The sequence below is a fragment of the Passer montanus genome, unplaced genomic scaffold, assembly GCF_014805655.1.
Source record: "Passer montanus isolate IOZ18808 unplaced genomic scaffold, ASM1480565v1 scaffold1, whole genome shotgun sequence".
In the NCBI taxonomy this organism is placed as follows: Eukaryota; Metazoa; Chordata; class Aves; order Passeriformes; family Passeridae; genus Passer; species Passer montanus.
In genome coordinates, this window is record NW_024356504.1 from 2,126,481 (window position 1) to 2,148,589 (window position 22,109).

Below are 22,109 nucleotides of genomic sequence, written 5' to 3' on the forward strand. Positions count from 1 at the left end.
AGTAACTTTGGGGTTCTATCTTCTTCCCTTTGCCCCTAATTACATTTCCTTTTTTTTTCCCCTCCCTAAAAACCAGAAAACAGTATTTTGTCAGGGAGCCAGAAGCAGCTCTTGAACCATCATGTCAAGCATTTTCTGATGCTTACTAAGAGATGAGTACTTGACTGCTCTGTTATAGCATCAAAACAGTGTGTTCAATCATTTTCCACACTACACAGAGTAGTGCTTACACATCTCCCACCACTTTTTATGAGTTTGTGTCACTCCTACATTATTACCTTTAGAAGCATTTTGGTCAAACCTTTTAGCAATTTGCAATCCAGAATTTTTAACTGATTGAGAAATTAGATGAATTTGTGAGGGATTTGTTATAGACACAGAAATTAAACCTTTACCTTAAAGGTAAATTGGATGAGTACCAGTAAGATCCACTGAATCCTTCTGCCCCACACAAATGGAACCCCATGTATCAGGAAACAGAGCTTATGTGGTTCTGGTACTGTAGACCATGAGGAGGAGAGATTAAAGCACTGTCAAGGCTGCCCACAATGAAGGCTCACAATTGAACAACAGTAGAGGACAAAAAAATCTTCCACTTAAAAGCTGAGAACCATCAGTGAAAAAGCCACGTGGAAACTATAAAAACACCACAGCTATATTAAAGTAAGTTTTTCATTTGTAAAAAGAGTAATGTTGTCACATATGCAAGAGAAGTTACCTGCAAATTATGAGCTGTGATTAGGTACCAACCTGTTCAGGCTCTGTGGAGATGTTTTTATTCAGGCTCTCATTTAATGAGTTATCTGACAAACCAATTAAGTACTCTTTCACTTCTTTTTTGTCTGAGAGCAGAGTGTTTCCCAAACTAGAAGTTCCACTATCTTCCCGTCCATCACTGCTGGAAAGGCCACTTGGTCCATCAGATTCTAAACCTCCAAGCCTATGCTGTTCCACAAGTGGTTTCTGAAAGTCTTCACTTTGGCCAGCTGTTACACTTTTGCCTCCAGGGGTGTCTGATGACGGACAGAAAACGTGGTTTTCTGGCTGGTTATCAGACAGTGCTACACCCAGTGGGCAGCAGTGACTATCTGAAATGATTACATGATCTTCCTTGTCTGTCATAGTAATGAGAGGCTGACTGCAGTGATTGCATCTCTCTGGGATAGGCTTCATTTCCTGCACAGGGAGGCATTGTACCAGAGCCAGGCTGTGGTAGGCTCCACAAGCAATCTGGAGCACAACACGTCCTGCCAGGTGCTCTACCTTCTGTGGCTTTGTCACTGGGAAAGCTGTTGTTATGAGACCGAGCTGGCAGCCACTCCCCCAGGCCCATATCTCTCTGCTCAGCGATAGCGCCAGCGTGTGCTCCTCTCCACATGCCAGTTGCAAAATCCGTACTGATAGCAGAGGGCTGGTTTCGGAATCACAAATACTGACGAGCTGGGGCTCTGGCACACACGGCTGATTAGCAACTGCACACTGGCCAGCAGAATTGTCCCCCCACATGTACACCACACCGCTCTCCGTCACGGCTCCATTGTGGAAGCTGCCGGCTGCCACCGTAATAATTCGATGTCCAAGCAAAGTACTTTCTAAGACAGGACTGTTAACACATTCCTCAGGTTGTGATCTCCAGGGCAGCTTTCCAAAACTGTAGACCTCTCCACCTGGGACAGTGGAAAAATGAAAAACAAATCCCAGCATGAGTGTAAAACCAATTGTTAAACCAATGCAAAAACATGAAGACTGCTTCAGAGAGAGATTAATTCTTAGCTTAGTCCAGGCTCAGCAAACCTGTAGCTATTGATATAAGAAGGCTGCTGGATGCTCTCTGCAATTGCTGCTAAGTTCCATACCTCACATTAATGTTACCCTGCGCATGCATGTACTGTTAAAGTAAGTAATGCTTTTCTGCTAAAAATTCAATTATACTCCAGTCAAGTGAGTTAAGTGTATTCGTTAGTCCTTTCTAATTTAAGAACATACTAAAGGACACGCAAATGCATATGAAAAGCACAAAGTACAGTCCTCATCTTTCCAAACGCAGATCTAGTATCACTTCTAAAAGAAAGTAACTTGAAAATAACTGAAGATTGTTATTGCCCCACATCATTACAACTGAGGTGTTTATTACCTTCTGTTAGAAGTAACCCATGGTGGATTCCAAGGGCTGCCTGTAACACTGTCTTTCCACTGAGGCCTGGAAGCCTTGCTGGAGTCACGGAGCAGGAACCAGCCTTCCAAACATAGACCAGGCCTCTCTCTTTGGCTCCTTCTGCCTCTTCTGAGCTACAAAGATTGGATGAAATTGGAACACAATCAGGATGAAGTTTTACATGGTTCAGTAACATATATGTAGGAAAGGCTTGGTAGTTCAGACATTAATTTTACTTTCAAGCCAACATATAAAATTACTATTACCAAATTGCAAAGTAAATGCTATTTAAATGAAAAAAGTAAATGTCTTCTGTTTGAAACCATAAGCTTTTTTTCTCATTTGTACATTACCATGTACCAATTGCTCCCATTAATAGTGTGTTTAAAACATTACACCTGTAGGAGCTCATCCTTTATACGCTTTCATTTCTACCTCTAGAGATAAAAATGAGGTTTTGATTGTTTGGGGTTTTTCCCTTTTTTGTAAATTCTTAATGAGTGTCTCAGATTCAAATGAGCCAGTTATTCAAATCAACTGAACCATGAAAAAACAAATATCCTGAAATAGCATGCAATTATCAGGGCTTGCAGGAGTGACTGGAACAATGCAAACTTCAACACACTGTAGTTTGAATGCTCAGTCAGCAACTTCTCCAACTCAGCACAAAGAAATTCCTCAGAATCTTGACAAGCCCACAGTTTTAACAATTTGCAGCACTGCTTGATTTAAATACAAAAAGTTATGTTAGGCATCCATACAGACTAGCTTAAATTAAGACTAGACTTAAAGTTAAATTAACAGCCGTGCTTAAGTTTCCTTAGAATTTTATATAGACTAGACTGTTATCTACTCAGAAAGAAAAAAATAGGTTTAGCTCCTAATTTGACAACAGCCAAGTCACTCACTCCCTGCATAAATCAGTTCTTGCAGCTTGACATGAACTTGTGGAATTAAGTACACTAAGACATATACTATGACGGCAAGGGAATTACAGTCTTTGTCTAGAAGAAAAGGCACAAGAAATAAAATGTACTCCAAACCTGTACCAAACCCATAAACAAGCTGTTCTGATACACCACACTGCAGGCAAACTCATGCAAGTAGCTCTTTTCCTGCAGGCCATGGATTTGTTAAACTATGTATTTTGTTAATTGTGGTGTACAGCATGAACATCTTTATACAATCTGCCTCTAAAACATTCAAGTTAAGAATAGCTAAGAAACCAAATTATCTCTCCTAGCTCTCATGTCCATCCTAAATATCTTTATTTTTCTACAAAACAGAAAGGAAAAAAAAAACAAACCTGAAAGGTGACAGTTAGCTCTCATGTCCACCCCAAATACTTTATTTTTCTACAAAACAGAAAGGAAAAAAAAAAACAAACCTGAAAGGTGACAGTCTAGAACTCTTCTAAAATTCAAGTACATAGTCCATAAAGCAAACAGATTTAAAATGCAGAGTCCACCTCGCATTTCAAATACATAAGACTTGAGTTTAGAATAGAAGCAAATTTAAAAGAAACCAATCAAGTAATATATAACCAAATAAAAAAGAAAGGCTTAAAAATTTAATATCAATATAAGGATATTTCACCTAAGATGAAAATACAGATTTTGCGCAGATGGGCGAAGCACGCCAAAGAACACCAAATTATAATATTGAGAGTTTTCATCAACATACTGTACATCAAATCAGTTCAACACCCAATATTTGTGCTTTTATCCATTTAACAGATCTTTAGAAAACAGTGTAAACAAATTTGGACATTCACATAACAGAATTTGTGACAACAACATCTGACCATCAAGTATCTCGGTGCAAGAAAAGTCTACTGGAGGGCTACTGATCCAGAATCAAAATTCACAGGTGCAGGTACCAGACAGGATGTACTGTTCACTTGGGAATGTTACTTCCAAGTGTGTAGCCTGTGGCTATGACTCCAGAAATTACAACCATCAGCTTAAAAAAGAAGGTGCTGTTGTAGCAACTTTACTGTTCCAGACACAACTGAAGCTAAGATAATAATCTTCCTTTTGGTGTAAGTTTTAGTACAAGTTACACAAAGAGTATGCTGATATCACTTAATTTTCCAGGATGATCATGAGCTGGCCTAAGGGAGCCTCTGTGGTTTCACCTAGCTGCTCATTCTCACCTTCTTTCCTGTGAGTCCATCTGTCAGTGGCAGCACTCCATCACCACCAAATTGTTCCTCTTTCAAAAGGAACAATATAATTTTCACAAACTGAAAAATATAAAAACCAGCTATTTAATAGCAAATAACATAAAACAATAACAACAACAAAACAACAAAAAAAAACTTCCGGAGGTTTAGCTCCTGCCTTATTCAATAAATAAACACTTCCACACTGCCAGGATGGCTCAAGTATTTATATTTAGTTCACTCACACTGAGTTGGCAGACAGAAGCTAAACAGCCAGACTCATCCTAACTACTCAGCTCACAATGGGTCTATTGTAAGGACAGAACGAACAAACCTCGTTGAACAAACCTCGTTCAATCTCTTGCTACAATTCTCATTACACCACTCAAAAACCACCAAATTGATTCATTTTCAGTTATAAGACAGAATTCAATACTCAGCTAAATTTAAGGTGAACAGATTTGCATGAGCAGAAAATGATTAGGAGCTGAATTTGTAACTTCACTCCTAAACGAAATCACACATCACCATTAGCAGGTGCAATTCTGCCTGGGCAGAAAGGCAGAAAGCAGAGCTCAGAACATTTCTTCATGCAAACTGGTAGCAGAGTGCCTATGGAGATAAAGACAACCATGAAAGGCAAGGGGGAAAAAAGTGGCTGCTCTAGCTACAATTTCATCCTTTCATATTTTGAAATTTACACGTTTACCCTCACACCTTTCCATCCTCATGAAGGTAACTTTGTATCACTTTTCTTGGAATAAAACAAAGCTACAGTTAATCTTTGTTTCTTATGAGCTGTTTGGCTTCTTTTACTATTAAAAGAACTGTGCTTTTTCTTGATCTACTGCCTTACTATATGAAGTATTACAAATTTTAGTTACATTAATGCATGTGTATAACCACATTTATTCAAAGTTTCACATATAAATGCTTTAGGGCTGTTGCTTTATTACAGTTGCTGTCTGATACCCACTGTAACAAAATCGGAAAACAAATTCGTTAATATAAGAATTAAGACCCAGAATAAGTAGTCTGAAACTTCTGGATAGAGAAATATATATAGCCAGTCATGAATACAAGAAACAAAATATATTCAGACCTCTAACTCATACAGAAGTTTCAGTGCACACTTGGAAACAGTAATCATCAAGCTGATAAATAATTAAAATAACTAACAAAACCTCCAACACTTTCACTGGAGTGCTCTGAATAATGAATTACCAAGGAGACCTTCACATACAGAAACAACACAGCACACAAACTGTTCCAGTCTTTCAGATACAGGACACTAAAAACAGTGATTTGGGCTTCAGAGTTGGTAAAGAACAGACCTCAAAAAGATAAAGATTTGATAACATGGTATTGTGGTAAGTCATATGCATCCTGCTTGAAAAAACCCCAAAAACCAGAGCATACTTTCTAGGAACACAAAGACACACTAGTCACTAGAAAGACACTGCTTTCAAGACACCCTCTCATTCCTCAAATACAATTGTAAAAGTTAACTTTTAAAATATTAACAAAGGAGTGCTAGTCACTAGAAAGGTACTGCTTTCAAGACACCCTCTCCTTCCTCAAATGCAAAAGAAAAAAAACCACAATTGTAAAAGTTAACTTTTAAAATATTAACAAAGGAGTCTCACAAATACAAGGGAACTGTCATGCGATGCTTCAGTAGCAGAGGTGTTGATGAAACATCAAAGGAAAATGGAAGTGCATTTTGGAACCATAACTTCCTGATGTGTTCTTGCTCAGAGCAAGTAAATTTAGGGTTTTCTTTAGCCTACTCAAAACCACCCAACCCTACAATTCATTCTCTTGAAAATGCTAGCACCCCTCCTTTGTGAAGGGTTCTAGCTTCAAATAAAATGACTCAGTGGATCACTGAGCCAAAGAGATGAACACGGACAGAGCAACTGAAGTATCAACAAATATAGCACTTACATTGCATGTAGTTATTTCAGGTTAAGGAACTGAGGCCTAAAATTCTTGACTTCTAGAATTTATGGACTTTAAGGACTCAAAGAATTTTTTTTCATTTTCATGAGCCTCAACTGCAAAAAAATGTAATTGCCATGAAACCTTCTGATTGTAACAAAACAAAGACAGGCATTTGATTAGCTGTTTTGCAAGATCTCCCTTCAAGGCCAAACTGAAAAACTTTTTACAAAATTATTAAGTAAGGAAGCTGCAACAGTGGTGAATTAGAAACTAAGAGCATGATATGATGACAGGGATAGACATTCTTTTCCTTACAGGAGCTCACACTTCGGGTTGCGTTACCAAGCATTTATGCACAGAAGGGAAAACGAGCCAAACTCTTCTTTCCACAGATGAGACATATTTAAGACATTTTGAAATCACATTCAAGTTCTTATTCACTCCTAGGCCAGCACAACATTATTCCCATTTCACAGTTAAGGCAAAATACAAATTGCTTTGCCCCAGCTACAAACTAAGGAAAGTAACTGTAATAGAAGATTTCTTCCTCCCACCAGAAACATGCAGTTTTCCTTGCTGACTCTCACATTACATCTACATTGTTTCCTTTCCACTAAGATTTCCTGAACTGTTACTAGCTGTAGCATTCATGGAGGTGAACATCAGGCACAAAACAACACTCCTGCACGGAAGCTCAGTGTGACACCAGCACCTTCACTGCTCTGCCCATACTTTTACCATTGCATTTTTGTTTCAACGCTGCAAGTGGAAAGCAGCAAGGAGTGCCAATTATGAAATGGATTTGTGCTACAGACAGATGGTCACTGGCATGACACTGATGTCATACTCTCCACTTCCAAAGTTAAAGGCTAATTCTCCAGAAATCAAAGGCTACCACAGCGTAACAAGTGCCACGGATGGGAATGATGTGGAGCAAACACTTCTCTCATTGTCATGGGCTGTGCTCTTCAATGACCATTTTCAAGCAAGCAGCACAGATATGAAGGTAACCTTACATTCACTGCTGAACAGCTGGTGTGCCCCTGACTTTGAGAAATACTGGAAGTCCCATGAGCCTCATGTGCTTATTTACCTGCTAGTCAACAAACACTGCAAACATTTCTACAGCTTTCATACATGTTTACTTACGAATTTCCAAACATATTTGTAATGCATTATTTGCATCACATTTAGCAATAACTTGCAAGACCAAGACTGCATGTTTGTTACACAGAATTACCTACTCAGGTTCTGAAGAGATGATCTCCAAGCTTCCTCATTCAAAACAGAGTTGTCAACATCATTTACTGTTGGCAACTGTGGCTTACATCCAATGTGTGACCAGTTAAAGAAGCCTTGTGTTTTGGTCAGCGCCAACCACTGCTTTTAACATTGTGTGATTAAGATCTGCTCAGAACAAAACAAAACGACTGGCTACTGAGAGGCGGTAGTGACCCCTTTGGATGAGGGCAAGGGCACAAAGCGAATGCAGGATGGTAGCAAAACAAAGCAGTAAAGAAGCTGGGGAGGGGGGGGGAACTAACACAGGTGAAAATTATCTGCTACAGCATGCAATTAAAAATTTAAAATTCACCACACTCGTAAGAGACAGAAAATTCTGAATCTCCTTCTGCCCCTTTTTTTTTTTAATTACATCTTAATTTTGCACATTCTCATGTGCTTCCCCGTCAGAAGACAGTTCACTCTGCAGAAACTGAAAGTGGTAAGCAGAGCGAGTTTACATAAGCTGCTGCCCTCCAACAGCAGTGATTAACTACAAATCATCTACGACCCTGTTTTCGCTCGGGAAGAGGAGCTCGGTGACAGTGACAGGACACTGTGTCACCTGGACAGGACAGTGCAGCCGCAGCAGCACCATCCCTCCAGACACCCCAAAGGCTGAACTGCATTAACCCCCGAGCAAGCAAGGCACGCCAAGGGACGGGACTTTTAAACGCAAGTGCAAGCTGCTGAAGGGCACGGCAGCTACCGTTCGGGGGTGTCCCTCCAGCAAGAGGGAGGGGACCTTCCAGACCCGACAGAAATACACCTCGGTATCTCCGCCGCTCCAGCCCATCCCAGCGCGGTTACAGGCGGACACCCAGGGTCCCTCAGAGCTGCTCTTCGGCCTCTCCCCAAGCCCCAGGGCGCAGCCGGGGAAGGCGCAGGGCCCGTCTCGTGTCTCCGCTGCCGCTGCCGGGCGCTCCGGTCCCGCAGCGCAGGTGCGGCAGGCGCGGGGAGCGCGGCCGCCCTCAGGCGCGGCTGCCCCTTCAGCCCCGCGCGCCCGGCTGACTCACGCGGGGGCGCGGAACGCGCAGGGGGCGGGGCCAGCACGCGCGAGCGCCGACGGGTCCCTGCCCGGGACAAAACAGGCAGAGAGCGGAGCGACACGTGGGTGTGCGTCGGGCAATATTCGAGGCGCAAATAAAGAGCCCGGGGCCGGCTCTGCGGGATCGGTGACAGCGACAGCGCCCGCCCGGGCCCCCTGCTCCGCAAACCCGCCCGACGCTGCTGCTTGAGCGGGGAGCGGGCCTGAACAGCTGTGCGTTCACGGGTACCTGTGCGGGCACGTGTTTGTGCGGGTCATGCACGCCCGCCCATGTGTGCTTTTCCACAGGCTTACATTTCACAGAACACGTTAAATATGTACACATAAATACACCGATATCTGTATACATACACCTATGTGTGTATGTACACACACACTATATATATATATATGTGTGTGCATCCCTATATGGGTATATTCATGTGTTTCTATTTGAACAAGTTTTGTAAAATGTAGTTTTAATGTTATGTCTTCTCTTAGTTGACTATTTTTAATGTTGCCTGAAACTTTCATACTTTCATTTAAAAACCATGGTTCCAAAGACTTGTATAGGCTCTCCTTCATAAATTCTTACGTTTTTTAAGGATAGCTAATAAACATTTCTATTTGAGTGTTTCCTCCACTAAGCGGAATGATTACTCCATTTTTTTTCAATAACAACAATCACCAGCTATAAGCATATAAGCATGCTTGCTTCATTTATCATCTCTGTCTACCTGGCAAAAGTTGGATCACTTCTCTTTGTGACAGTATTTCCCCTCTACTCCCTGACATGCAAAGGCTGGGTGGTTGGGTTGCAACAAGACACAGAAATTGTTCCTGCCTTCCCCAGACATTTTTGCTTTAAAGAAATAATTGTGCTCAAGGAAAAAGTGTTATTCTCTGACGTCAAATCGGTGAAGCAAAGGGAAGATTTCACGTGATGCATTCAACTGAAGGATCTAATGGGTCAGCATAAAAATAGCAGGACAATGTCTGCTCCCTCAGCCCGTGTCATTTGCCATGTGTGGGTTGGGTGTTAGTCCTAGGAAGCTGCACAGTGAGTCCTGCTCATGCAGGACTATAAGAAGGGGACTTTTGGCTGTCCACATCCAGGGTACATCCACTGTGCATTCCCTGCTCTGTAGTGGGCAGGATTAATCAGTTTGCTCTGGTTATTCTGACAAATGGATGAGACCATCAGCTACAACTCATTGCATCCCTTGGACACGTAACCCAGCAGGGGCAGACAGGTCCCCGGGATGGTGTAAATGCCAAAGCAAGGGCAGTCAGTGTACAGCTCCTGCAGAAAGCACAGCTCAGCCACAGTGAGCTCACCTGAGAGCCCAGAGGCTGAAGTCTGAAGCCTGGAACTGCTACAGGCAGGGAGGGAAGTCAAGGCCTGCTCCTGTGTGAAACCTGTGCCTTCATTATCCAGCTTACTATTCTGAGAGTTGCTTAACTGAAAGAAATGTGTACAAGCAGAAAGTCTGGATTTATTAATTCTCCATCTGCAGGTATGAAAAATGTTGGCTGGTTATGGAGAGCATGTACCAAAGGACCTGAAATCAGTGGAGCTACTCCAGAGGTGCATTTGGACTTTCAAAGAAAAACTTCAGAAATCACAAGACTCCTTGAGGCAGAGACCTCATGCAAGTCATATGAGCTGTTATTACAGACACAGAGGGATGAGGAGCAGCAAGGAGAAAGAAAGAGACAGTTTAATTTAAACAGGACACCATGGGAGACATGCTGTGTGTAAGTGCTGTCAGACCAGGATGCTGTTCAGAGAGAAGGGGCTCCCAACAAACCCAAGGCCTCCAGCACATGGAAGCAGTGACTACAGCAGAGGTATTTAATATCATATTGTGATCCTTCTGCATTGAGATAGGGTAAGCCTGGGTGCTTCCACTTGTGGGAGTGCAAAGCTGTCACATTTGCTGCTAACCAGACAGCATCAAACTTTGCAGCTTCAGGCTTGTGAAGCTGCTGAAAGAGGAATCTGTACCTTAGGTGACAATAAGTGCCTTTGATGTGATGAGCAGGAAGAGAACATTGCACTCCAGTGAGTTCTGTGCCAGTGAGAGATTGTAAAACAGGGAGGCAGCCAACAATCTACAGTTCTGGAGGAGGCAGCATGCCACAGATTGCAAATCCTGTGTTGTCAAATTATAATGCATTCAATATAGCTGCTTGCCATTCTCTGCTACCTTTTTATAGTTGCGTAGTGCACAGCACTGTTATGCTGTATGGGCCAAATTAATAGGCTATATAAATTATACAGTGGTGAGGCAGGAGGTGAGGAGTGAGGGATTAAGGGGGAGAAGAATACATAAATGTAAACTTCCTGAAATTTCACTTCTGCATTTGAGTTTTGATCCCTGCCCTAACAGGCCATTTAGAGATGAATAATTCAAGGATGAGGGGGAATAACATGCATTTAGAATGATGCTGGCAGAAGTACCCTCAGCAGTTAAGGCAGCTTTATCTTTGTGTGTTCTGAGTGAGTGCTACCATTTACCAACACAGGAACACACAGAAAGTTGCTCCCCTTACAGCTAGGACTGGAGATCTATGACTGGTAGAGAGATGAAAATGATGTGCATTGCTCAAAGCCACTGCAGTTGAGGAGAAAGAAAAGAAACTCATCAGTAGAATGGTAGTTTGCCAGTGACACAGTTTGTCCCCTTTTCCTATGCCGGGTGTAAGATGTAAGCAGAGCATCCCTTTCTGTACCCTCTCTGCAGCCCCTGCAGCTCCACACCCTCCAGAGTTGGAGGTACAGCACACAGGGACCTTGCAGTTACACTGCTTCTTTCCAGGAGCAGGATGTTGTGGAGAGGTTCAAATGGGTGAGGCACAGCATCCACAGAGCCAGAAAGGAGATATTTTATCCAATGGTTATTCCAGCCATTAATCAGTACTGAATTACTAAATGACCTGCTAGTAGCTTCTTGTTCCACCCAGCAATCTAAAATACATCCCAATTTCTTCATGAAGCAGAGACAAGGCATCCTGTTTGGAGCTGCCACATCCTATTTACATCTAGAGAAGCTGTGTGAAGGATCCTGTGCAACTGTGTACAAGGGGATCAGCAGGTGAGCAATATTGCCTTCCCAGTACTTGCTGAAAACACTTCCTATGGCAGATAATGCAAATCAAAAGTCCAGTTTTGCCTTTAACATGATATTTGCAAAGCCCCATCCCAATTTTTCAGGGAACTCCTCCACTGCAGCCATGGAGGCATCCCAAAGACTCTGATCCACAGCAGTGTGCCAGGAGATTGTCTGGCTGAACCAGGGAGGGAGCAAAGGTTTTTCTTGAAGTGAGTGATCTCTGCATAGTTGGAAAATTGGGCATGAGGTCATGCTGCCACCACCCAGGGACAGGAAAGCTGTGAGAAGGTGGAGTGGGGCCGCTGCTCAAAGCCATGCTCTAGCAATACCTGGACAGCAGCACAGTGCTTCTTTAGCAGGTGGGCTGGCTCTCAGCTCACTGCTAATGAACACAGGATGGAGGAGGTTTGTAATTACCTTCCAAGTTTGGCCTGAATGGCTCAGCAAGCCCCAGAAATTTTGCTTGGGTGTTTGCTTGGGGGACTGTTAGTGTTATCATGCCAAGCACTGAGAAGCTTCATGTGACTTTCTACTGTGACCTGACAGGATCAACAGCCGGGTGGTGGCACTGAAAGTGATCAAGCTGGAGCGAGAGGAGGGAGTGCCCTTTACAGCCATTCGGGAAGGTAAGACATAGAGGAACATCATTCTTGAAGAGTGCTTTAACCTGGAAAAGCTCCATGATGTCTCCCTCAGTCCTTTCTTGCTTATTCAATATTCCAGCTGTCCTTCTCCCAAAATTCTCAGTTTCCTTATCCTCTCTTGGAGGATGTCTTCACACTGGGTTGGACAGGCATGCAAAGGACAGAGGAGGAATCTCTAGGGTATGCACTTGTGAGAGATGCATCCATGCCTGTGATAAGGAAAGTGCCAGCTGCAGCCAGAGCATGTTCTTTCTAGCAGTGTCAGGGCCCCCTTGCACCTTCTGCTTGCTGTCTCCTTCACAGTGGCTTTCTCACTCCCTCTAGAAGCTCTACAGCCTCTGCCACTGCTGCATTGGGCAGTTGTAGACTTATTACTACAACCATGACACTTTCCTAGCCGTTAACTTGGAGTATCACAGATCCCAGCCTGAGGAGAGATACTTTCAATAAAACTGATGTTTAATAATATCTGTTATTTCAGTCCAATGAGAAATTCTACTTATGAATTGACTTTGTAGAGCACTGGGCAGATTTCTCAATTTCTTGGAGAAAGAAACGCTTTTGTGCAAGTACTTGATTTTGGCTGAAAGTATTTACATTTCCCTACAGACTAAGTTCACAAGCCTGCTTGACTGAGGCTTCTATTTTCATCTGCTGTACAATCCCAAGAAGACCATAATCTGTTTTCTTCCACACACAAAAATATGCAACTGTTGTGCCAGTCTGTTTTATGGTATTAGTGGAAGCTATCCATTTTGTTCTCACTGTACTTGTGAAACTAGGGTTAATCTTGTGACAGAGATAGAGAGTCAGGGACCAGATGTGCCAGCTTTCACAGACAGCACGAGCACAGAAGCACTCACATAGCTATCAACTCAGAATAACGAGAGAGGTCACTGAATCCACTGCAGGTTTATAACTGTAATTAAGACAAGAAAGTTTACGAAGTCCTTAGTCCAATTCTGTGTGAAAGCAGAGAAACACCTAAATATGCCTATTTAAAAAATGGCTCGGGTTATGTTTCCTATACACCCATTTGCTGTGGTGCTTTTGCTCTGCATTTACACTTGTAGCCCACCAGTAAAATAAGCCTTAAAAGCTTTATCTGCGTTGAACTAATGATGCACCAAAGATCAGCACCCCTTTAACATGCTCTACTGGACAGGCTGAGAGTCTTAACTTCATTCATTATGGGAGAAAACAAGGGTGATCCTATGAAGGGTCTGCTTTAAGTAGGTCTTTTGTGTGCTGCTGAGCTTTGCAGCATCTGACACCTCAAATTTACAATGTAAGTCAGCAGCAAAAACAAAGCACAAGATTTATTAACCGGGCATTCTCTGCTACCCTGGAGGAATGCGCTCCCCTGACAAAGAGACGCTTCACCCCAGGAAGCCCCGCAGAGACAAAATGCGTTTAAAGCTCGGTTCTGGCAGTAGCACCTGACACCCCAGCAGGGGGTTGTAGAAGCAACAAAGTGAGGAGCAGTTCCCAGAAGCCTGATTGAGGCACAGGCGCTGAATCCCCCATTTTGCTGTGGACCCTCTGTGCTGCCCCTCTGGAGCAATAGCTCCGCTCATATGGAATTTTTGAGGTATCACAGAGTCAGGTTATCCTGTTCTGTAGCAGATGGGCTCTAGCCAGAGTATTTTTACTAGATTCATAGGCAAGTGTGGAGCACGTTTAAGGTCCATACTGCTAAGCACTGGGAACACACTGGTGGTAGCTAAATGGACTAGTATCAGTAGCAGAGGCAGGTGAGCTGCAGCAGCACCAAGCTCTGTGCAAGAACTAGTTTGCAATCCAATAGCTGTGCTGAATCAGGCATCCCTTAGTGCTCAGGAGTCTCAGAAGTGACACAGGCTTGGGCCACAGCTGTGTCATACAGTGGAACTCTGGAAGCAGGGCTTTTAGAACCAGGTGAGATTGTTACGGTCGCAAAAAGCAAAGTGTTAATCCAGTATAAATTTGCTTTGCCACCATGAAACTCTTCAAATATCTTTTTCAGATTGTGTGAAAAACAAAAAAAGCAGCTTTTCATTGTGACCAAAGCTCTGCCTCCCACAGCTGGCCCATGCTCTGTATTGTGTGCTTCAGCTAATTCAGCTGAAACAAGATTGTATGCCCATGCCTTATTAGAATGAAACTTGTAGCACTGCATGGTCTGGCAGCAAATTAACTTGGTTTTAATCAGCAGCAAAAAGTGGGTCTGGAACAGCTCTGAGGCTATTCTGCTATGTCAGAAGCAGAACTAAAATTTCAAGTCAGGGACATCTGCTTTTTTGGGGCTTTGGGGCTTCTCTCTGTGTAGTTTGTGTTCCCTGTCTGTGAACAGCTGGGCCAGATTCTTCAGTTGTGTCAGCAACCTACAGCCAGAACAATCCCAGCTTCACCTCTTCCCCACGTTCCTCCTCTGTACAGAGTTACTGCTACATATTGTCTCACACCTAAGGTAGCAAATGATTAAGCTTGTTGCACACTGAGAAGCTGAGTTTCTGCTGAGAAACTCCTTTCATGTGTGTTCTGGCTGGAGCCTGCTCTAACATAGCAAACCCAGTGCACAGCCAAAAGGCCCAGAAGGCTGCAGCTCTTGTCTTAGCTTAAGTCAGTGCTCTGTGGTCTATATGGGGCCAGAGACTCTTCCAAGTTCTGCCCCTGCATCACCACACCCTGGATGTGACAAGGCTTGGCAAAGGCATGTCAGGACCTAAGGGCCAGGGATACACAGTCGCAATGATGCTTTTGGATAGTTAGGCTGAAAGAAAAGCGTGCCTAAGTATTATAAATACAAACAAGTTACTATTCACTCAGTAACTTCATCATCTCTGTTCTTAGAGTTTTTAACCAGAGACAATAACCATTATGCACAGAACTAAACTCAGAATTTAGCTAATACCTACAGTGATTTTGCAGAATTTTGCTGTGAAGCTGGAAACTGGTGGAGACTCAGCTTTTCCCAGAAGTCTCTTGTAAGGGTCCTGCTGAGGGCACACACCAGGAGGCAGATGGGAGAAGAGTAAGCAGCTCAGTGACAGGCTAGAGGCTGCTGCATTCTGGCTCTGGGAGCTCCCAGGTCCTCCCTCTCAGCATTTACCTTGAAGAAATTACTTCTCCTCGACTTACAAGCTGACACATGGGAACTGTGAGCTGCTATTTCTGAAAGCTCAGTGACAGGCTAGAGGCTCACATGGGAACTGTGAGCTGCTATTTCTGACAGAGGCAAGATCCCACCTCTGAGAGATGGATGGGTTCCTGCCAAGCCTGGACCACTGATGCTTGCTTCTCTGCAGAGCTGTTCCATCCTCCTTCAGGCTCAGTAGATGCCACTTCTTACAGAACTGCCAAGTCTGGACTATGATACTCCCCAGTTTTTATTTTTCTGCCTTGTTTTGTGCACGATCTCCTTCCACTTGCAGCAGCAGTAAAGTTGATGTTCCTTTTGTTTTTCCCCAGCTTCTCTTCTCAAGTGTTTGAAACATGCCAACATTGTAGTGCTTCATGACATTATCCAGACCAAGGAGACACTAACATTTGTCTTTGAGTACATGGTGAGTTGATGTTTTTCTAGCTTCCTGTGGAGCTAGTACTGGGAAGTATCGGGAAGTGGCTACAGAATGAATTTACTGCACTGTGAGACATCTACAAAGAAGCAAGTTGTAATGCTGTACTGCAATGATTGATTTTCCTTCTTGATCTCCTGCTTTCCAGCCACACAGCCTTACTCTTTTCTTTCTGCATATGCGACAGCTGTATGCAAAAATAATTCCATGTCTTGTGTCCACTGGGGTGACAGACATTATTTACCTCCATTTCTGCCTTGCCAACACAATAAAAGTACTGTTTTTGAGCCACAGCAAGGGTAGGAAATAATGATATGAGCTCACATCCCAGCTGGGGTCAGATTTGGCACTGACCCCAGTGGCTTACCATGACCAAACTGTGAGCTGCTCTTATGGGGAGACCAGGACACCAATAAAATTCTCCACTTGAATCTCGCTACTTCTCCTACTTTTGCAGATAGTCAACCAAATGATAAAGAAATTACAGAAGCTATGTCTTCTTATTGCAGCTTTCTGGTTAGTTCTGGCACAAGTGTGAATTCTGTTAACCAACAGCTTCAGGTCACAAATGCTGGGTGAGATAACAGTTCCCTGATGTGGCCCTTAGGAACTTAAGCACATGCTTGTGTGCTGCATCAGACCAGATGTTCACCTTGGTGAAATAGGCAACTTTGTAGCAGTTGTATACTTTTCCATTTACAGAAGAGGCATTGTTAGCAGAGGCATTTTACAGCAGAAGCTTTGCCTCAACTTCTTCTCTTATTTAGCACACAGATCTAGCACAGTACATGGGCCAGCATCCTGGAGGACTCCATTTGTGCAACGTTATGGTGAGTTCCTTAGAAGACTTGTATCCCTCAAGGCATGAGGAAGAGTTGTTTTCCACTATGTAAGGTCACTGTAAATTACTTACTAATATTTATTTGCTACGTATATGACAAAAACTTGGGGAAAAAAATCTACCTTTGATGATATAACAAGCTCCCTCTCAGTCTCCAAGCCTTTTTTCAGTTAGCCCCTCTTCCTATTTTCTGAGCCTACAAGCAGACATTCAGCTTTTGAAAACAATGACATCTTGTGGCAAGGAAACCTATCTCTGCACAAATTTTTGTCCTCTTATTGTTACAATACATTATTCATCTCTCTAATTAAAAACTCTCACATCTTAGTCTTTTCTCATTTGGAACTATCTTCATATTTGCAGTCATTTAAGTTCCTTTTGTTTCTCCCATACCTTTTGGGATTGTTTGACTGGATCTGAACACAGCTGAACATGTACCCTTACTTTATAGATTGATGTTATAATAGTCTCCTCCTCTGCTTTGTATGCATCTTCACATTTAATTAACTTTCAGGACAACTGCTGCACGCTGGCTTAAGGTTTCAGTGCAGATGTCCTCAGTGAATGCCTGGGCCCTTTGCTTGAGCAGCTTCAGTTAATTTATCTTACAGCTGTCAACAATAACTTTGTATCTTATCAAACTGCCTATTCATCTGGCTTTGTCAGATCTCTCTGAAGTTCCTCACTGTCACTTGTTATCACAACTAATCTAAATACTTCTGTCATCTTCAAATGTTGCCACATTGTTCACATCTTTTTCCAGATAGTTGTTAAGCAACACCAATTCTAATGAAGTTTTTTGGGGTCTCAGATTTTAAACATCCTGAAAGCTCAGATACGTCTGAGATGCAGTGGAGTAGTTCTGCCACAGATCTCACGGGTTCTGCTACCAGACATGCTCGTAAAGCACATGGAGCACATGGCTGTAATATGTACTCACTGGCATTTCTGTGAATAAACACTAGCCAGCTGCTCTGCTTTCCTGTCCGGAATACTCACTGTCAGCAGGAACTGAACTGCAAAATTATTTACTGCTCCTTCAGGAGGGTCATCTAGCTTGCTTCATTTTTGCTGGCAAATGCAGTTTGTTTTTTCTGAGTGATTCCTATGGAATATGATATAAGTATGCAGAATGTTACAGGGACAATTTTCTGGTACAAAAATGACCTATGGGTGTCACTGTTTTTCTTCCTCTTCAGGTTAAACCTCTGGTGAAAAATACCTTTTTTCTGGTGAAGTCTTACTACTTTTGCTGTGTTTTGTTTCTATCCACTGTCCAGCTTCATACCTTGTTTCTGCCTAACTTATTTTACCCCAGGCTTATTTCGACTACCATGATGGTGGGAGTTAGATATTTATTTCTTGGCTTCCTTTCTTGCTTGGTTTCCTTCTTCCTTGCTTGCTTTGTTCATCATATCTGGTTTGCTGTATTTTTAAAATCAGGTCCTCATGTTTTCTCCCAGCTTGAAGCCAACAGCTCCCATTGCCAGGTCAGTCAGTGCCCTGCTCCACTGCTGGCATGTGCAGTGGCCATGGAACTCAGTCAGCTGGTGCCATCTGGCTCAAGGGGGCAAACCTTCAGCTCCTTAGGCTTTCATTCTGTTTGGCTGTGTGTCTTTGTGTCTTTGCCTTGAGCACTGCAACCAGCACAGCTGCTGTTCTGAAAGCTTGGGTCTGTGTTTTGGCAAGCTGACCTTGCTCCTGCAATCAACAGTCCATTTCTAAAGAAAAGTTAAATTTCCAAAACGTGCATTTATTGACCGCAGTTAAACTGCCCTCCTGGCCAAATATTCCACCCTGAAAACCTCAGAAAACTGTAGGGCAGTCATAACCCACCACAGTTTTCTCCTTCTCAGCCAGCTCTACTCATTCTTGGGATTTTTACTGGTTTCTTACTTGCTTTGTCTCTGCTTTGTTCCAGGGTTCTCCTAAAGTTCAGAGTTAATGTATCAATGCAAAGTCACACAAAATCATTTCAATTTTTGTTGGCTTTTTCCAGCTCTTCATGTTCCAGCTTTTGCGTGGCCTGGCTTACATCCACCAACAACACATTCTTCACCGGGATCTGAAACCCCAGAACTTGCTCATCAGTTGCCTCGGTGAGCTCAAATTAGCCGACTTTGGTGAGTCACAGTTTGGATACAGCTGTATATCTGCTCAGACCAAAGCTGCAGCATGCATATAGATCTGTATCCACAGCCAATTAAGGCAGAGAAGAATAACCTTTTCTTGAACTTCAGGAAACTATTTCTGTGGTCAGTCCAACTTTTCTTGTATTTATACTGATAGGTGCAGGGATTAAACTCATTTAAGTCAGAACAATTACCACCATGTAAAACTAGTTGAAAAGAATAAAGAATCAACCCCTCTCTGTTCAGAAAATAATGTGATGTGTAGAGTCCACAGCAATGTGTGACACAAAAAGCTTTCTCAGCATCGGTTTGGGATAGCTGCTTCAATCTCAAATGATAAAGCCCTGCAAAACACAGCCTATTACTTGATTTGATCTGCCCCAGAGGTATATTCCAGAAACACTTTCTTTGTCAATTGTTTGTAAGCTGCATTGAGATTACTTGTGTTTAAAGAGAAAATAATGTCCTGTTTCCAATTATTATCATCTGTTCACTGTACAGGTAGGACTGCCCTAACACAGCATTTTTTTGTTGGTTTGTTGGGGTTTTTTTTGCAGGCCTTGCTCGTGCCCAGTCCATCCCCAGACAGACATACTCCTCTGAAGTTGTGACACTCTGGTACCGTCCTCCTGATGTGTTGCTTGGAGCTACAGCTTATTCTTCTGATATAGATATCTGGTACTGACCAATATCAAAGCATCTGGGGTTCCCTGGGAAAAATTATTTTTATCTGAATTAAATTAAATCAGCCAAAGTTACAGTAGATATGGCTGTAAGTAGAGGAATTAACATCTATGAGCAGTAAATGTGTGAGGAGAGTGGAGTTTTGTAGAAGTTTCATAGAGGGTTCATTGAAGTTTTTGGGAATTATGTCACTACATCTCAGCTATGGATTGATACAAACTTCATCTGATAATATTTATTATTATATTTAATTATATATATAAAATTATATATATAATTATATAAATTAAATATATAGTATATATTTATAATATTCATCTTGTCTGGTAACATGTATGGAGCATTTTTGTGTCTTGCAACAGAACACTTTTGCGCAATGCAAGCGTATCTGTGTAGTCAGCTGAGTCAGTAGTAACTCTTTGCAGAAATGGCTTTATGTAAAAAAAAATTGATCCACAACTGTATCATCAATTACTTAGGCCTTGGTAAAAGAATGTGGCATTACAGGGTTTCTCAGTGAGTCTGGAGATAGAAAGGTGTGTGAGATTTTAATTATTTCTGTGATATTTTCTCCTTCTTCTCAAAGACCATATCTCAGATGCAGCCTGTATTTCACTCAGCAGAAGGGCTGTGTCTATTAAAGCCTTGTTTCCTTATGAGCTCTACCCAAAAATCTTGATGTGTTTGGGAATCAAAAGGAAACAAGCTGCACTCCATAGATGGGAGAGGAGTCTCTGAGAGTGGGCAGAAAACAGCAGAGGATGAAGGCTTTGCAGGGTCTCAGTGGTCTTTTGGGTTGGCTTGGATGTGTACCTGGGCTAACTGTAAGGTTCATCAACCTTCTGGCTTACTTCTGCACCAGCCTGAGCTCACTTCCAGCAACACAGTCCTGACGTGCTCATGGACAGTGTGCAGCTCATGAAATTGCAGGAGACCTTCCTTATTCTGGCAATTTTACACCTGTAGATGGTATTGCTGCTTCACCCTTTCTTCAGACCAGTTAATCTTCTGCTTGTACCTGTCCCACCAGGACTTACTCTTAACTACTGCAGAGTCAAAGGCTGGGAAGGGGTAGGAGTGCAGCAAGGTGAAGAATGTGTGAGACAGCTGGCTAAGTTTGCAAACAGCAAAGCTCCAGGTCTTCACAGGCTGTATCTCCCTCCAGTGGTCTGCAGCTTATCAGACACTCCAGTGATCTAAGTCTGGATGGTAGGTCAGGGAAACGGAAGTTTTTAGATTGTTTACTTCCTTAGGACTGCTGATAATTTAATTATTTAAAGACTTCTCTAATGAAGAAAACCTTGCTAAATTCTAATGGTTTCCAGCTGCTAAGCCAGTCTAAATAGTCCTGTCTACAACCCCCCACTACCTGTCACTTTTCCCTCCAGACAGTCTCCCAGCAATGTCTGCTGAGTTTGAAGAACATGCCTACCTAGCAGATTAGAGGGTTTGTATCAGGCATAAGTCTGTTGGTTTTTTTTCCCTGAAAGCTAACCCCTGTCCAAAGCCAGCTATGCACAGAAAAGCATGTAATTTCTGCCCATGCAAAACCAACATCCCCACTGCATAACTCTGCTCTGGGGTAATGAATAGCAACGTAGGAGTTGTGTACAAAGATCCCAGCTCTAGCAGCACAGTGCTCTCTGTCCCACTGAACTACATCCACACTATAGGCACCTTTGTTATAACGCCTCCTTATAATAACAACATTCAAAGTGTTTGCCCTAAAGAAAGATGTCACGCTGAGAGAATAGAGAGTACTTCAGTGAGCGCTATTCAGTAACTTCCTCTAACAAGAGTCATTTATTATCTTGATGTACACTGCATTTAAGTTCAATTTTTGTCTATTAGGAAATAATGTGAATTCACACAGATGTTACTTGTCTATTGGTAAGAAAGGAAAAAAAAACCCTATGTCTTTTGGATGCTGCAATTTACATGAAGGCAGGACAGAATGCCCTTGGTAATGGCATGAGACAGTGGGTGTCAAAGCCTTGGTTTAAAGAAACCAATTATAACAAAATAAAACATTATTGCAATTCATGCATAGTGTGCTTGAGCATCAATACTGTCAGTGGGAGGCACATGGGAAGTGAATGAGGCCTTGAATAGATGAAGAAAGAGATATAGAAGGAGACTTGGTCTCTCTTGGACTAACTAGAAAAGCTGCTTTAATCTCTCTGTATCTCTTTTCTCTTTCTTTCTCCCTCACTATCTCTTCAGGACTTTAGAAGATTCAATTAAGGGATTTCAGGGAGATTACACTGCATATCAGAAGGACTTTTTTCCTCTCTTTTTGAAAAACACCATGTGCTTTATATACCGCCACAGTAATGGCTGCAAACATAATGAGTGCCTTAAGATGTCTTATTTTCAGTCAGGGTTTCCTTGTATAATCTTCCTTAAAAAAAAAAATAGAGAGAGAAAAAAAAATCACAGTGGTCTTCCCTGGTAGATTCATGTAGAATAGGAGTTAACATGCAGTAATTTAACATGGACCTGCCTTCTCCTCACCCCTGGTTCACAGTGCTCCACTTTGCCAAACTGGGAGATATTGGCTAAGG

General features: G+C 42.5%; 2 protein-coding genes across 4 annotated transcripts in view; one reads left to right on the forward strand and one right to left on the reverse strand.

Annotated features, from left to right (window-relative positions):
- Nucleotides 1-7,701, reverse strand: part of ALS2 (alsin Rho guanine nucleotide exchange factor ALS2) — a 36,218-nt gene extending 28,517 nt beyond the window's left edge. For 2 of the 3 annotated variants that reach the window (XM_039701178.1, XM_039701007.1), the window contains exons 1-4: nt 7,504-7,701; nt 4,311-4,400; nt 2,135-2,289; nt 751-1,667 (exon numbers count right to left, since the gene is read on the reverse strand). In XM_039701178.1, the coding sequence (XP_039557112.1) occupies nt 751-1,667; nt 2,135-2,289; nt 4,311-4,330 (1,092 nt within the window). In that variant the 5' untranslated portion in view covers nt 4,331-4,400; nt 7,504-7,701. The remainder of the gene's footprint in view (nt 1-750; nt 1,668-2,134; nt 2,290-4,310; nt 4,401-7,503) is intronic. The other variant, XM_039701089.1, reaches the window with a different exon arrangement.
- Nucleotides 7,702-10,320: 2,619 nt separating this feature from the next.
- The window catches only part of CDK15 (cyclin dependent kinase 15), a 39,533-nt gene continuing 27,744 nt past the window's right edge, over nt 10,321-22,109 (forward strand). The window contains exons 1-9 of the mRNA XM_039727958.1: nt 10,321-10,422; nt 10,792-10,798; nt 11,281-11,423; nt 11,572-11,669; nt 12,234-12,313; nt 15,782-15,876; nt 16,656-16,718; nt 18,729-18,852; nt 19,419-19,539. Coding sequence (XP_039583892.1) covers nt 10,321-10,422; nt 10,792-10,798; nt 11,281-11,423; nt 11,572-11,669; nt 12,234-12,313; nt 15,782-15,876; nt 16,656-16,718; nt 18,729-18,852; nt 19,419-19,539 — 833 coding nt within the window. The remainder of the gene's footprint in view (nt 10,423-10,791; nt 10,799-11,280; nt 11,424-11,571; nt 11,670-12,233; nt 12,314-15,781; nt 15,877-16,655; nt 16,719-18,728; nt 18,853-19,418; nt 19,540-22,109) is intronic.